The sequence below is a fragment of the Mesoplodon mirus genome, assembly GCF_964341445.2.
Source record: "Mesoplodon mirus genome assembly, chromosome: 4".
Classification (NCBI taxonomy): Eukaryota; Metazoa; Chordata; class Mammalia; order Artiodactyla; family Ziphiidae; genus Mesoplodon; species Mesoplodon mirus.
The window spans coordinates 187,276,878-187,293,503 of NC_138979.1; the positions used below are offsets into that span (position 1 = coordinate 187,276,878).

The 16,626-nt window shown below is 43.4% G+C and overlaps 1 protein-coding gene across 23 annotated transcripts in view; it reads left to right on the forward strand.

The window, feature by feature from the left end:
* Positions 1–16,626, forward strand: part of KLC1 (kinesin light chain 1) — a 58,601-nt gene that overhangs the window by 30,252 nt on the left and 11,723 nt on the right. For 6 of the 23 annotated variants that reach the window (XR_014293950.1, XM_082619762.1, XM_082619765.1 and 3 more), the window contains exons 8-13: positions 166–339; positions 496–595; positions 4,904–4,953; positions 5,039–5,106; positions 6,429–6,537; positions 9,582–9,716. Coding sequence is in view for 22 of the 23 variants with exons in the window: in XM_082619762.1 (XP_082475888.1) it covers positions 166–339; positions 496–595; positions 4,904–4,953; positions 5,039–5,106; positions 6,429–6,537; positions 9,582–9,716 (636 nt within the window). In the remaining variant the exon portion in view is untranslated. Of the gene's footprint in view, positions 1–165; positions 340–495; positions 596–4,903; positions 4,954–5,038; positions 5,107–6,428; positions 6,538–9,581; positions 9,744–14,442; positions 16,621–16,626 lie in introns of those variants that run through there. The other 17 variants (XM_082619766.1, XM_082619747.1, XM_082619763.1 and 14 more) reach the window with 12 other exon arrangements.

The window sequence follows — 16,626 nt, forward strand, 5'->3', positions numbered from 1 at the left end:
TTTATTATTGCATGGGGAGCCATTTAAACGTCATAAGCCTGGAAGCAAGGCACAGTCGTATTTATGTTTAGAAAGCGCCTTCTCATGATAGGGTAGAGAATGGATCGGATGGTACCGTGTGAAACAAATAATAAGTGTTTCTAATACACTATTTTTTATTCCCAGGTTTTGGGAAAGGATCACCCTGATGTTGCCAAGCAGTTAAATAACCTGGCCTTACTGTGCCAGAACCAGGGCAAGTACGAGGAAGTGGAGTATTACTACCAGAGAGCCCTCGAGATCTACCAGACGAAGCTGGGGCCCGATGACCCCAACGTGGCCAAAACGAAAAACAACCTGGTACGCTGACAGACGTTGACAGAGGTGCAACTCTGTAGATAGAGCCAGATGACTTTCCTCCTGAAATCTGAACTCTGTCTCATAGTTTAACCTATAAATAAGAACGTATGCTTCACTTACGTATGAAGAATAGTAAGTACTTTGTTTTATTTTAAGGCATCCTGCTATCTGAAGCAAGGAAAATTCAAGCAAGCAGAAACACTGTACAAAGAGATTCTCACTCGCGCACATGAAAGGGAGTTTGGTTCTGTAGATGGTAAGAAATGTACTTTTGTTTCTAAGCAGATGCAGTTGCAGGATGCGTTAAACATAGTGATTTCCATGAAGCAAAAGGATAAAAAAAAATAGTGATTTCTAGCTTGAACTTGGTAATACCCAAGTCATCACAGTATTTTCAAGACAGAATTTAATTTGAATTTTAGAAATGATTTTCCATGGAGCGTTTATTGGAGCGGACCCAGTCTGAGTGAGTGCCCATCAGCTCATCATTCATCATCCAGGGACCGTGGTGAACCCTGCGTACCTGCCCTGGCATTACCGATAATGGAGTCATGCAGCCTGTGGTCAGGGTGATGGGCCACACTACCCTCACCGGAGTCCACACGTGCTTTAGGCACAACCTAGATGCACTGGCTCCAGAAAGCCTTCCTGGAGTCATTAATGCTTTCTAGAATTGCTCTGTAATACAGTGGTTCTCAAAGTGCCGGCAGGAACCAGCAGTTTCAGCACCACCTGGGACCTGTCAGAAATGCAGATTCTCGACCCATCCCAGGCCTGCTGGATTGTTTGACGGCCTTACGGAGCTAAGGCCTGTCTCCTTTGTATTCCTTAAAGTATTGTAGGTGCTTAATATTAATATTTTATAAGATTTTAATTGCTCAGTAAAACAGTATTTGTGTGTTACATGAGGCATCTTCCCCCCTTTACTACCCTATTACATAAGGATTTCAGAATGTGAACAGTTGTTACTAGTGTGTGGGAAACCTTAGAATTCGTGGGGAAGAAGGTTTTGATTAATAAGTATTTTCTTCTATAGAGAGTTTCTAGAAACTACTTTTGAAAAATCTTTGAAAAGTGTATTAGTTTTTCTCTGTTAACAAGTGGAGCAGTAAATCTCTTACTATCAGAAGATCGTAATGCCTCAGGCCCATCAGTTTGACAATGGATTCTGTTTGCAGTTGTGCCGGGATTGGATAACAGCCCACCTCCCTGGACTTGTACAGTTCACAGGGAACTTTCATGTCCTCCTCTAACTGTAGAGGCCTTGCTGGTTTTCTGTTGATTCCAGGCCATCTTCTTAGTGCTTCTTTAAAAACATTTTACTCTTGGGGAAGACTTGTTTCCTTGCGATTTGCTAGCTTCTTTCTACTAAAAATAGTAACATGAAGTCCAGTTAATTGGGTTCTAGCTAAAAGCAGTTTTTCTGTACTTGGATTTATCCTCCACACAAATGTTAAAACGTAGGACAGAAAAACATTTTTTCTTTAGGCAAGATGCACATGTGTCCTGGTTTGCTGTCGGGGCGTGGCTTTCAGGTCACGGCCTTCTTGGCTACAGTGCAGCATTGAATCCCATGACCTGGTTGGTTGTCAGGAAACCTCGTTCTCTTAACTGTGGTGGATTCTTGTCTGTCCTAACAATAGGGTTAGATTAGCACATAAAGCTAAAACTGCAGTACATAACAGTGCTGTTAAGCTTTAAATACTGCTCACTCTGCTTTGTTTAAGAATTGTGACACACACTTATTTTTCCAGTTAAACAGTTGGACCAGCACCATTACCCGAACAGCCCTCCCATCCCCCCACTCATTCGTAAGGTCATGCTCTAAATTCTTCATCAGGTCAAGGGTTTTGTTGCTGGTGGTTGTGGCGGTGGTGGTTCCTCTGCTGGACCATTCCTCTCCATTTATGCAGGTGTTGATTCTCGTACCAGTCGCCCATCTTCTTGGCTGCTGTGGTGTGCAGTGAGGCGGGGTGGGGGCGAAGTTAGACATGTGATGTGACAAAGTCTGTAAGCACGCTTCCTTTTTAAAACTTCCCTGGCTAGTCTCACCGTTGTTTTTTTTTTTTTAAATTGACGTATAGTTGATTTACAATGTTGTTAATTACTGCTGTACAACGAAGTGATTCAGTTATATATGTACATTCTTTTTTATATTCTTTTGCATTATGGTTTATCATAGGATACCTAATATAGTTCCCTGTGCTGTACAGGAGGACCTTGTTGTTTATTCATTCTGTATATAATAGCTTGCATCTGCTAACCCCAAACTCCCATTCCACTCCTCCCCCACCCCCCTTCCCTTTGGCAACCACCAGTCTGTTCTCTCTGTCTGTGAGTCTGTTTCTGTTTCATAGATAGGTTCCTTTGAGTCATATTTTAGATTCCACATATGAGTGGTATCATATGGTATATGTCTTTTTCTGACTTACTTCACTTAGTATGATAAGCTCTAGTTGCCTCCATGTTGCTGCAAATGGCATTATTTCGTTCTTTTTTGTGGCTGAGTAGTATTCCATTGTATATGTGTACCACATCTCCTTTATCCATTCATCTGTCAATGGACATTTAGGTTGTTTCCATGTCTTGGCTATTGTGAATAGTGCTGCTATGAACATAGGGATGCATGTATCTTTTTGAATTACGGTTTTGTCTGGATATATGCCCAGGAGTGGGATCGCTGGATCATACGGTAATTCTAGTTTTAGTTTTCTGAGGAACTTCCATACTGTTTTCTATAGTGGCTGCATCAATTTACATTCCCACCAACAGTGTAAGAGGGTCCCTTTTTCTGTACCTTCTCCAGCATTTGTTATTTGTAGACTTTTTAATGATGGCCATTCTGACTGATGTGAGGTGATAACCTCATTGTACTTTTGATTTGCATTTCTGTAATAATTAGTTATGTTGAGCATCTTTTCTTGTGACTGTTGGCCATCTGTATGTCTTCTTTGGAGAAATGTCTATTTAGGTCTTCTGACCATTTTTTGATAGGGTTGTTTGTTTTTTGTTGTTGTTGAGTGGGAGCTGTTTGTATATTTTGGAAATTAAGCCCTTGTCAGTTGCATCATTTGCAAATATTTTCTCCCATTCCGTAAGTTGTCTTTTCATTATGTTATGGTTTCCTTTGCTATGCAAATGTTCACTCTTTTAAAACCAGTATTTAAAACTAGTTTCATTCTTCTCCTATGACATGCCAAATAATCCTAAGAATAGTTAACCACATACTAGTCTTCTAGTTAAAAACAGTTTAAATGTGTACTCTTATTTAATATTCTCAACAGTCCTGTGAAGTGGGTCACACATTACTCCATTTTAGGAGCGAGGACACTGCAGGCTAAGCGACTCACCCAGGATGGGTAGCTGATGCGTGGTTGGACTGGGTGGGAGCACAGGTCTTATTCTCCAGAAACCTCAAAAATAAGTGAAGAGACGGGATCATGAAAATCACCTATAATTTCATCATCTTTTAATTTTTTTAGTGTCTTTCCTTCCTTTTTTGCCTATTGATTTGCATAATTGAAACCACACTTTATATATAATCATGTATACTGCTTATTTTCCTTTATACTTGTAGCTTAAGCATTTTTCATGTCATAAAAGTGTTTTCATAACCTTCGCTTTTTAAAAAAATTTATTTATTTATTTGTTTTTATTTTTGGCTGCATTGGGTCTTCTTTGCTGTGCTTGGGCTTTCTCTGGTTGCCGTGAGCGGGGGCTACTCTTCATTGCAGTGTGCAGGCTTCTCATTGTCGTGGCTTCTCTTGTTGCAGAGCACAGGCTGAAGCGTGGGCTTCAGTAGTTGTGGCACACGGGCTCAGTAGTTGTGACCACGGGCTCAGCAGTTGTGGCTCACGGGCTCTAGAGTGCAGCCTCAGTAGTTGTGGCACATGGGCTTAGTTGCTCTGCGGCATGTGGGATCTTCCCAGGCCAGGGCTCAAACCCATGTCCCTTGCATTGGCAGGCAGATTCTTAACTACTGCGCCACCAGGGAAGCCCATAACCTTCACTTTTAAGACTGCTTATCCTCCATGATGTGGGTGCATTATTTGGAAGCTTTGGATGAGTGTGTTATGTGTCAGTGTTCTCAAAAGTGAAGAAAATTTTAAAGGAATATTGATTTGTAGTTTTTCCATTTTTGCTCCCAACATCTTAATATTATTTCTTAGACTTTTGTTTAATGTTAGTTGTTCAAATTCTGAATAGTTCCAAGTGTTACATGAGGGTTCTAGCATTAAAAGTTTCCTTATAGGGACCCTAGCATTTGTCTGTGTTTTTGATCGTTGCCTACCCTGTCTAGGTAGGTACCTGTGATTCCATGTCTTCTGTTTTCAGAGCTGCATGTGAATGGCCATTTCCTACTGGTTTCTTGTGGTCTGGTTCTGTCTTCATAGTCTTTATTCTCCATTGTGAAACCTTGTCTGTCCATGATGTGAAAAGTAATATCTGAGAAGGATCATATGGAAAACAAAACAGAAACCTTGCAGTTGCTGAAACTTGACAACTTCCACTTTGTGGGCTCTGTTATGCTTCAGTTTACAGTATGTTATTTTTTCTTCCCTAGATGAAAATAAACCCATTTGGATGCATGCTGAGGAAAGAGAAGAATGCAAAGTAAGGACATACTATTTCGAGAGATTCTAAATTGAATATATTGCTTAAGATAATTATTCACTTGAAATTATTTGCTATAATTTAGGGAAAGCAAAAGGATGGGACTTCTTTTGGAGAGTATGGTGGCTGGTACAAAGCCTGCAAAGTTGACAGGTACGTCTGCTTAACTGAAAAACAGAGACACAGCTGTGGAAGGTGCTAATGCTTCAAAGGTAGCTTGTAAATGACCGAGTATGTAAGTTCCTTAAAGTGGTGTGGTTGCACAGTCCCTGATTTCCCCCAAATTCCAATGAAAACTCCGTAACTTCGTAAATGAGGTAATTCATGTACACAAAACCCACTGTAATATGGGTCACATGGGTAAAATATTGGTTCTGTTCATTAATGCTGTGTCTAAGGCTAACTACCAAATCGCAGGAGAAGAGATGACTAAATATAGAGACACAACATTTAAGGTGGCCATAGAGCAAACTCACGGGAAACAGGCCAGCAGACGTGCAAAAGCCAGCACTTTGCAGGTGTGTCCAGGTGCACACCCCAGTCTCTCCCGCAGCCCTCAGGGCCTCTGTGTCTGCGGAGGGTTGTGTGAGCTCCTTCACCAGCAGCCCGTGAGCCTGTGCAGATGGCCGTTTCCTCTTCTGACTGCAACACCTTTCCTGCAGTCTTTTTCCTATATTAACTTTTGCTCACCCTTTAAGACTTAGTTTACCAGCCTTCTATTTCAGAAAAACTCTCTGAACCCCTAGTTTGGAACAAGTACTCCTTCTTTGGGTTCCCCATAGCACTTAGCATAACTTCTGAATTGCATGTGCTTTGTTTCTCCCAATACTCTGTAAATTGTCTCAAAGACATGGAGTATAGCTTCCTTATTTCTAAAGCGCCTGTCATCAGTAAGAAAAAAATCTCTTGAAGTATATCTGTACTTAAAAGGAACTAGATTTATTACTCGTTTCTTAGTAAGAGTGCTCTTTGAGGAGTGCAGAAACACTGTCTGTGTCCACACTGTTGGTTCATCCTTTCGCACACACAGCCGTCATTCTGTGGCTCAGATCTCACTGGTGATGAGTTTTGGATTCACTTGGCTTCCCCTCTACTTGTAGAGGGAGGGGGGAAGGTAGATAGCAGCATTGAAACGTGTGTCCTCTTTACTACCTGGCACAGTCAGCTCTGCCCCCGAGGGGGGAAGCCTGATGGTCACTGGACAGACCCAGAATAGACATTTCTGTTGAGACTGCCCGGTGGTCTGGAAGGAACACAGGGGCATGTCCCATCAGCCACAGGGCTCAGTGCGGTAGGCAGGGGATGCTTGACACAGAAGAGCCTTTTAGAGTTTTACAGTTAAAAAAAAGTACCATAGAAATTTAAATAATTTTAGCCAAACATAAGTCTCTTTGTCCTTTAGATTATGTGCTGTTGATAGTGGTTGCTCTAAAACTTATATTTTATCGTTTTGTGTATCATATGCTTTCTTACAGTCCAACTGTTACAACTACTTTAAAAAACCTTGGGGCACTTTACAGACGTCAAGGCAAATTTGAAGCTGCAGAAACATTGGAAGAGGCAGCCATGAGGTCACGTAAACAGGTCAGTCAAAAACCTTCTGTTTTTAATTTAGCCTTCCGTTTTTAACTTTGAGTTTAATGATTCTCTTTTACAAGACTTATTGAAACCTTGATTTAGAAATGGAAAATGTTTACTGTTTTAGTTTGTACAAATAAAATTATATTGTTCAAGCGACAATATAATGTAAATATATTGTAAATATGACACCAAAAGTACGAGCAACAAAAGCAAAAGTCAGTCAGTTAGATTCACCAAAATTAGAAACATTTGTGCATTCAAGGATACTATCAAGAAAATGAAAAGACTCACAGAATGGGTGGACATATTTGCAAATCACATCTCTGAGGAGGTCTAGTGTCCAGAATGTATAAAGACAAAAGGCCCACCTAATTAAAAAACGAACACAGGACCTGAATAGACATTTCTCTGAAGATGCTACACAACTGCCAACAAGCACATGGAAGGACGCTCAACATCATGAGTCATCAGGGGAACGCAAATGAAAACCACAGCGAGGCGCCACCTCACACCCACTGGGCTGGCTGGGATTCAGCAACAAAACAGAAATAGCAAGTGTCGAGGAGGAGGTGTAGAGACGGGAGCCCTTGTGCACTGCTGGTGGGGATGCAGAACGGGGCAGCTTCTGTAGAGAACAGTTTGGGTGTTCATCCAAAAGAGAAGCATAGAGCTCCTATCTGACCCTGCAAGTCCACTCCTAGGTATACACTGGAGAGAATGGAACGCAGGTACTCAAAACAAATACAGCCGATGCTCGTTATTCATGGTACTTATGTTCTATAAAGTTGCTCTGAACACTGAATTAGCAAGTACTGAACCATTGTTTCTAGGGAGATACAGAGTTACGTTCCTGGGAGCCTCTGGTCACGTTTACTTCAACCGATCAATACGTAACCTTGTTTTAGGTGTGTTTCTGTTTAAAGACACCTTATTTAGTATATGTTGTTGATTCATCAGCATCGAATTATGGCCAGCAGCACTGTAACTTGTGCCTGAAGAGAACTTACCTTTCTCCATAAGGCACACCCCAGCCTTCCTGCGCTTAGGAACACCAGAGGACACTTGAGCACCGCTCTCAGGGGCCGTTTTAAACAGTGAAACCACTGACCGAAATGCGGAAAACATGGCACCAGATGACTTAGACTGGGGGAGGGAGGATGCTTGTTTACAGTATAAGGTGAAACAAGAAAGCAGAGTGTCGCCTTGTTCGATCCTAGCTGGGGACGTGCGCGTCGGGTGACTCCAAGTTTTCTCCACTTCGTGTGTCTGTGAATGACCCTGAAAGCACTGCGACTCTTGATTTTAGGGTTACGATACCTTTTGGCCAGTAGGTGGATTAGCAGATACGGCCTCCGTAAGTGATGAGGATTGACTGCGCTTGTGCACGTACGTTCGTGGCAGCATTACTCTCAGTAGGCTGAACGGACAGACAGACGTGTGTTCGTCGGTGGACGAGTGGGTACACGAGGTGGTATATCCACGTGATGGAATACTGCTTGGCAGTCGGGACCGCCGCAGCGCCTTCCTTCATCAGCTGGGGCAGGTTAGCTGTGCTGAAGCTCAGCCGTGAGGAACATACAGGGGAAAGGCGGGGTTCTTGCCCTTCGATTGCCAGTTCTAGAGCAAGGAGGTAATGTATTCCTGTGTATGTGTATAATGCCTATGAGGATGGCAGGTTTTGTTTTCTGTTTTTAGGGCTGGAGGGACAGGTGTGGCTTTTTCCCCTGAATGGTGTATACGTAGCCTATTCTGCAGTTGTTGGTTTATAGCCAGCTTTTGGCTGGGATTACGGTCGCCCATAGGTACCTGGGAACTGTTTCCTTCCGGAGACCCTGCAGAGGGGTTCGAGAAGGCCCAGTGCAGTGTTGCTCTGGTGCTCTCCTAGCCTGTGCCCTGCAGGAGCCCCTCCTTGAGTCCTGTCGTCCTTCCCAGGTCTTCTGACTCTGAGGGGCTACTGTTCAGGGGAGGGTGCCCTGGGCGCAGGCGGCGTGGGATTCTGGCCCGACCGGGGGTGGTCCGTGGTGCTCCTTCATCACCGGGCTTTGCTGTAAACCAGTGCCAGATAGCGTTCATCCAGCCGGTGGTGTCCAGAGTCAGGAGCTGCAGATGTTTAGAGAGAGGGGTGTTGCTAGTGCTTTGTTGAGAGCAGCCCCTCCTGCGCCTGGGAGGGCCACGGCCCGCTCCACTGTGGAGGTCGCCGCAGCACATGGTCTGTTTGGGTGTTGTGCCCCCCTGGGGAGGAAACCCTCAGGGTCAGTGAAGGGGCAGTATTTGCAGGGGCAGCTGTTCGGATTGGGATTCCACGTGGAATAAAACATGCTGCACCTGCTCATCAGATGGTGCTGCAACGCACATGGAGAACGTTTGCTGCTGGGTGTTGATCCGGTTATGTGTTCACTCAGATGTGCGTGGGGTGATCGTCGAGAAGGCAGGCGGGCGCTTGCTGCTGCCCGTCGCTCTGCGCAGTAGGGAAGTTTGCTGTTAAAACGCCTGTTGTTAAATTAGTGGCTAATTTTTTAAAATGTTATACCGGGAACAAGTAATCCGTGAGTTTTCAACCATGTACTTATTTTGGAGGCATGGAACACCAGGCACTTAATGTTAAAGTGTCAAAAACTGGGCACTTTCCCAGCGTCTCACCATGAAACTTCCAAACATAGAGCAAAGTTGGGAGGATTTTATACCCGTGTACCGCCTCCTAGATTCAGTCACGAGCATCTCTCCCATCTATCCATCCTTCAGTTCTTTTTTTTTTTCAATGCCTTTCAAAGTTGTATACCTCAGTACACTTCCTTTTAAATACTTCAGCGTGCACATCATAACCTGGAGCTCAGTAGGTGTTTATAATTTTTTAACATTTGAGGTAAAATTTACATATGGTGAAATGCACAAGTCTTAAGTGTACATTCCTGAGAATCACTGTTCTGATTTTTCCCTCCAATGTTTAAGAACTTTTTTCCCCTAATATACATTTAGTTATCTTAGAAATCCCCAATAAAACTGAAGTGCTGATGGAGCAAACCCTTTTCCCCCTGCCTGGCTCGCAGGGTCTTGACAATGCTCACAAACAGAGGGTAGCTGAAGTGCTGAATGACCCTGAGAACACGGAGAAGCGGAGAAGCCGCGAGAGCCTCAGCGTGGATGTGGTCAAGTACGAGAGCGGCCCTGACGGAGGGGAGGAAGTGAGTATGAGCGTAGAGTGGAACGGGGTAAGTACAGTACACAGCGCGTGCTCAGCCTGTGCTGCGAGGCCCCGGGCGGCAGCTTGGGCTGTCTCCCACCGGGAGTGCTTTCTCGCATCTCCTGGCTTAACTGCTAGACAGCCTACTTTTCTCAAATTAAGTACAAATTAAGCTTTTTGTAAGTTCTGCTAACACTGAAGTCTGTTATTTGTTTGAAGTAGTAATTTTCTTCTTTTTAGGAATCCATGAAAGCTGTTTGGCTTAACTTTGAGCACTTAAATGCTGATTGAGTGTCCTGGTTTTTAAAGCATAATTCATAATTTGGTTTTATTTTAATATTAGGATTAGTGTGGCAGATAACTAACTTGCTTTTTTAACTTACCCATTTTCATTGCTAACTTCAGTGCTCCTAATTTCACTGACGAGGCTGCTGTGGATTTTGTTAGAATTAATTTAAATACTTCCAAGGAAAAGGGTGATTCAGACAGAACTCGTCTGTAGAAGAGAACAGGTCAGGAGTGAGAATGTTAGGGTGGCTGCTCTTCATGTCCCAGCTCAGTCCACGGAGGGCCCAGCGGCTCACCGCTCTCCATGGTTACCTGCCGGAGGCTTTTGGGTCCCGAGCATGTGCCTCTATTAGAAACATGTCACCTCCATGGCCAGGCTGTGCCTCTGCCTCTGTGGAAGTTCTTACCACTGCTGTTTCTCCAGTATTGCCTTCTGGACATTTTCTTTCTAGTGAATTTTTGTAACACGTGGGTAATTTTTTTGTACATTGAGCTGGTGTCTTTGGAATTCTGCTTTTATGGGGGAGGGTTGAATGCAGGATTAGCTTTAATGCATTCAGGTGCAGTGTTGATTTTTTTGAAGTCACGTAATGCAATTTGATTAGTTGTAATTGTGCAGATGTTTTGCCAAATGGTAGTTTGGGGCTTTCTTATAGTCTATCTTTTTGAATCTATTTATTCTTTGGGATTTTCTACAGCTGTAGCAATTTGGTAAGGGTCAGCACTCTAGCTGACATTTTACACAGAATGTTGTTGGCCAAGCTTTAAGGGAGAGCGTCTCTTTCGGCCGTCTTTACCTGGCAGCTCCCTTGCTTTGGTTTTCCTGTGCCAAGACAACCAATCAGCATCTGCTTTGACCACTCACCCTGTCGGGCAGTCGCCCAAAGCGAAATGAGGGCGGCTCTGCCCTACTCGTGTCCGTGTCCAGCCCGCACTGTGTACTGTACTCTCCCCGAGGTGGCTGCTGTCTGCGTGCTCTGTGTAGGAGGCCCTCCTTCCGCTGGTCTCCAGGAGCCAGGGGGCAGGGTTTGATCCTTCAGAATGAAGTTCTGGAGGAGCTTTCTCTTGAGACAGTATTTCTAGGTCAATCTTTTTATGAAATCACGTGAAAATAAAGTTATTGACATCTCAGAGTTCTATTACTGTCTTCAAGACTGAGACTCGGGGGTGAGGGAGAGCTGCTCTCATTCCTCCGTGGAGGGGTGGGTGGGCAGGCGTCATGGTGCGGTGGGCAGAGGTGGGACCCCGCCCCCCAGTTCCTGCTCTCTGCCCTTCACCTCACATTTCCTCTCTCACTGTGGACATGCTGTCACTCAGGACACACACACGCTGGGTGCTGGATACCTTTTTACTTGACTTTTAGACACTAGCGACTCTGCATCTTTGACAGAATCCACCCCAGGGTGCTTTGCCTGGGCTGGATCCAGTTGACTGAAAGAATCTAGACTGCAGGTCATCCAGTGCAGCGGTTCCTAAACTCACTTTGAGCAGCAGAAGGAGCCATCCCTTCAGATGGGTCTTACGTGAAGCAGTGAGTCAATAGAGCCCTGCTTGGGTTAACCAGGGAGGGACAGGTGAGAGCTGGCGCCTGAGGCCACGGCTCAGACCAGCACCGCCCGCCCCGCAACGGGGGCCTGGGCTCTCAGGCTGGTTTCCTTCGGAAGCTCTGAGGTTCTGAGAGGTTAGTGCTGCTCTCCCAGCACTTGACTTGAGTTTTATTTTCAAAGCATACATTTATGTTTTAAAAGGAGACAGGAAAGGCAGTGTGCACCCTTAGGTGGTGTTTGGTTTTTTTTTTTTAACATCTTTTTTGGAGTATAATTGCTTTACAATGTTGTGTTAGTTTCTGCTGTATAACAAAGTGAATCAGCTATACATATACACGTATCCCATATCTCCTCCCTCTTGCATCTCCCTCCCACCCTCCCTATCCCACCCCTCTAGGTGGTCACCAAGCACCGAGCTGATCTCCCTGTGCTACGCAACTGCTTCCCACTCGCTATCTACCTTACGTTTGGTAGTGTATATATGTCCAAGCCACTGTCTCACTTTGTCACAGCTTACCCTTCCCCCTCCCCATATCCTCAAGTCCATTCTCTAGTAGGTCTGTGTCTTTATTCCTGTCTTACCCCTAGGTTCTTCATGGCTTTTTTTTCTTTTTCTTAGATTCCATACATATGTGTTAGCATACGGTATTTGTTTTTTCTCTTTCTGACTTACTTCACTCCGTATGACAGACTCTGGGTCCATCCACCTCACTACAAATACCTCAATTTCGTCTCTTTTTCTGGCTGAGTAATATTCCATTGTATGTATGTGCCACATCTTCTTTATCCATTCATCTACCCTTAGGTGCTCTTTAGATACAGCTTTATTGAGGTATAATTGCGTGCAACCAGAGGAGCCCATTTTAAGCCCACCTTGGTTTAGAGGCTCACACACTGCTGTCCCCACATTATCTCGGTCCAGGTGTGAGGATGAAGTGTTCAATGCTGTCTCTGCGTGAGTGCAGATTCCCCTGGGATTACAGGGCAAGCAGGTTAAGCATTGTTGCTATTTGCAGCCACTTTCCTGTGTGCATCAAGATTTTCTCTGTTATGCAGTCAAGATAAAAGATAAAAATAAATTGGGAGTTGAGGTGGACGCTGAGGCTGGACCTGTCTGTAACTTCACGTTCAGATCACGGGTTCTCTAAGGCAGCCTCATTGTTCTTACTTGCTTACTTTAATCATAAGAACTTGTTACACGTTTATAATGAGAAAATGCTGTTGAGGTTTTATTTTATATTGGGGTTCTACATTAGATTTTAATTTTTTAAAGAAGGATTTCAGCGCTCCTTAAAAAGTTTGGAAACCGCTGCTGTAGGGAAAGTGCTGAGCTGCTCTGTTGGGAAGATGCACAGAGCCCTCACTTGGGTTTTCACAAACATTTTCACAAGACACTAGGCGCAGGCCTTCTCAACATTCAGAAATAACATGGACCACAAAGGGCAGTGTGGTCAAAGACAAGACAAACTAGGTTATAATAGTTACTCCCTGCAGATACTGCAAATCTGGATCAGCAGAGAACTGAATTGTATGCTATTAAGATATAAGAAACGTAAGGCTCCCGGGCATATTCTAATTCACGTGAAGTTTCTGGATGAGATTCTTGACATGGTAGATAATTTGTTTAGGGAAGTACAATTCTGTTCTTTTTCTATGTACCATAGAGATCATAATTGAAGTACTTGAAAATGTAACTTCATCAAATGTTATTTTTGTGTAAACTGTTCAGATCTAAAAGTCACTGTCAAGATAAGTCTCTTACGGTCCTGCTTCTAAAGATGCAGATGCTCTGTGCATAGTGACCCTTTCTGGGTAAAATTGACTTCACGTTAACTGTGAGACACATGTGTGTCAGTCACCGGGACCCAGGTCCCCACTGGGCCACGCAGGAGCCTTGGGGCTGCACTGTAATTAACGAATTGCCTTTGCAGTGGTCCCACTAGGCCACCAGGAAACATCAGACGTCTTACATTCTGAGTGGAATCTGAGCTTCACCTGTGCTGGCCTTTCTGTTTTCAGAGTGCCAGTTCTCTACTGGGGTCCTTCTGAAGTAGCCCCACCCCCATGTCCCCATCCTTTTTGTACTGCTCCCCATGTTAATATTTCTAAAAGCTTTTAATACACTAAACTCTTCCCCAGGATTCCTGGGAATGAGGTAACAGTTAATTAGAAATAATGTAATTTTTTAAAAATAAAAATTAAACTAGGAAGACAACTAGAATAAACCAAAGAAGAATTTAAAAACACCAAATCACCTGAAATCCATAGATAATAATTACTGCCATATAATTCTTCACCAATACATTATACTGTTAATTTTTGTTCAGAAACCCAGTTTTTTGATGCAAATATTCTTTCATGGCAGTATAACGATCTAGACCATTCTGAAAGTGTTGGAATACAGTGAAACCTCCCAACCCTCTAGTCTGTTTTGAGTAGAAATCCACCTTGTTTGGGTGGGTTTATGCTGTCCTTCCTGGTGGTTCTCAGGGGCCAGGTTCCCAGCTGGTGAGAGCGAGGAGGGCAGGCAGACCCACCTGCTCCACCGCCCACTTTCCCTCCAGGTGCTGCTCCCTAAGCCCAGCCCAGCCTGCCTTGTGGGGGGGGGGGCGGGGCGGGGAAGAGTGAGCGTGTGTGGATAAGTGTATGAAACGCTCTTGGAATCTGACTGAAATTACTCTTCCATAGTCTGCGGAGTGTCTAGTACAGGAATATTACAAATAGTACTACTAACGAGTAGCACTGAATTTTGAACTGAACACGAGGAGTGGTACTATTTATAGCATTAACATTTTAACATTCTGTTTCTAAAGAGCAGCAAGAACTTGTGTTTTCTTGTCCTCCCAGCATCGGTGGGGAGTTGGTAACAAGTTTTATTTTTCCATTTTAAAGATGAGAAAGATGAAGCTCGGGCTGGTTAAATGACTTGCTCAGCGTCGCATGGTGAGTCAGCGCGGGCGGGGCTCAGGTCCCCGCGGTCTGGGGCTTCCAATCTGCCAGGACCCAGGATGCGTTGCTGCTTCGGAAATCCTTTTTCTAGTTAATTTTATTTTGGATTATCAATTGCATGTTTCAAATGTGCTATAAACTTTAAAACTCAGTGTTTCTTAACATTTCTGAAATGTCTAAGATGTTAGTGTTTTTCAGAGAAAGTCCTTTCTGATTTCAGAGAGAACTTTATAGTTTAGTTCTATGCAAGAGGATTTCTGATAAAGTTAAAGCTTTAATGAATGCACTCCTCCTGTGCATAGCAGTCTTTCCTTTGGTCACTGTCGATGTTTTTTGTTTCAGAATCTCCTAATGTACAGTAACTTGAAAACCTTTTTATTGTAAGTATCAAGGAGATTTCTAGCATGGTGCCAGTCCGTGCTCTAAAAATGTTGAATTTTATTTTATTGAGGATTAGGAGTGATTTTAGTCTAGATTATGTAAAATGTAACATAAGGTCCAGTACCTGTTTCATACAGGGCTGACAGGAGCAGACAGAAGGTAATTCCAAATACTAAAGCGGTAAAAATGCTGCTTAGATTTTGTGACCTAGAAATACTGTAAGCCAAGCTGTGCTGCGTGGAAACTGGCTCTTTTCTCATGAGTTTCACCTGGGCTTTCTCTCTCCCTTTCTGTCTAACAGGCCTAGCTGCCCTCTGTGACACTCTCACTGTCTCCTGCATGATGGGCGGCATCCCCTCCAGCTTTTCTTCTCTCTCCAGTGCTGACTGCTGTGTTTAGCAATCCCCTAGGATTCTTGTCAGAGCTGCACCTCTCTGTGACTGGCCATTCCTTTTGGTGCTGCTGTCCTTCTGGGGGGTTCCTTATCTCTGTATACATGTAGCTTTGCCAGATATGTACTTAGTAATATAAACTGTGTTAATAAAACCATTTACTGTGTAATACATGAGTTTAAAATCTAAGAGCAATTAGCTGTTCACTTTGATAAGAGGTAGTTAGTTAGTATCCCCCAGGTGTTACTGCAATGGCATGATGGTGACTGTGACACTACCTAGGCTGTCAGAATAGGGCATGTGCTGCTCCTGTCGCGTTTGGAGACCTGGCGGGACCACCCTGGGCTCTGGGCGCTCCCCTTAGGATCGTGCTCAAGTAGAATTTGCTATGTAGTCTTTGTGTGAAATTTTGGCAATTCTGCTTTTCTCTACTAATCTTTAAGTGTTCAGTGATTTGTGTATTTGTGTCTTTCTAACTTCTAATAAACTCACTCCAACTGACCTGTGTCTTGGTGTCTGTCTGCTTGGTAGACCTTCCCACTCTTTCCATGGAATGCAGCATTGCCGTAGCTTCTAGAACTGGTGGGGCTACTGTTAATCTTACTAAATGATTCATGCTGAGAATAAAAGTTCTATACACATTTTTTTCACTCTGTGTATTTGATTTTCATATGCAGATACTGCCAAGTGTTTCACTTATTAATGTCTGAATCAGTTATACGAAAGCTGGGCACTCTTTTACTTGCTTCCTACAAGGCATCTAAGGATTTTTAGTTATTTGTATAGAATGAACGTATTGTTTAATTTTCCCACTACATTTATAATCTACATTTAATAAAACTGTCCTATAAAACTTAATGAAGAAACAGTATATCTATTGCATGTAGATGAAATTGTTAAAAGGAAGTTGCCTATGTCAAACCTAAATGTTTTAGGTCCTTTACTATTTCATGGACCAGATGCTTCCATATTTATTAAACATGGAGTTTGATTTTGGTGACCTTCTTAGAAGCTGCCTTAATTTCCTTGAGTCTTTCTGTGTATCTTTTGTTTCAAGACAGTAATATAATTAATTTTCCTTTGGGGATTTTACTACTTCTGTTTGAATGAGCTTTTTCATGTTCAAACGTTTTCATATTCATTGGATTATCTTTCATGAAATTTAAAATGGATAGATTTCTATTTAAAGTGTATTTACATACATGGCGAATTGATAATTTCTGTAGGAATCACATTACCAGCAAGTCACAGACCGGCAGGTCAACTGCGATGTGAATTCTTGTTTTCATTTAGCTTTGTCTCTTGCGGGTTGGGAGGGAGAACCATCTGGCGCTTCACATTTGTTCACGTTTTT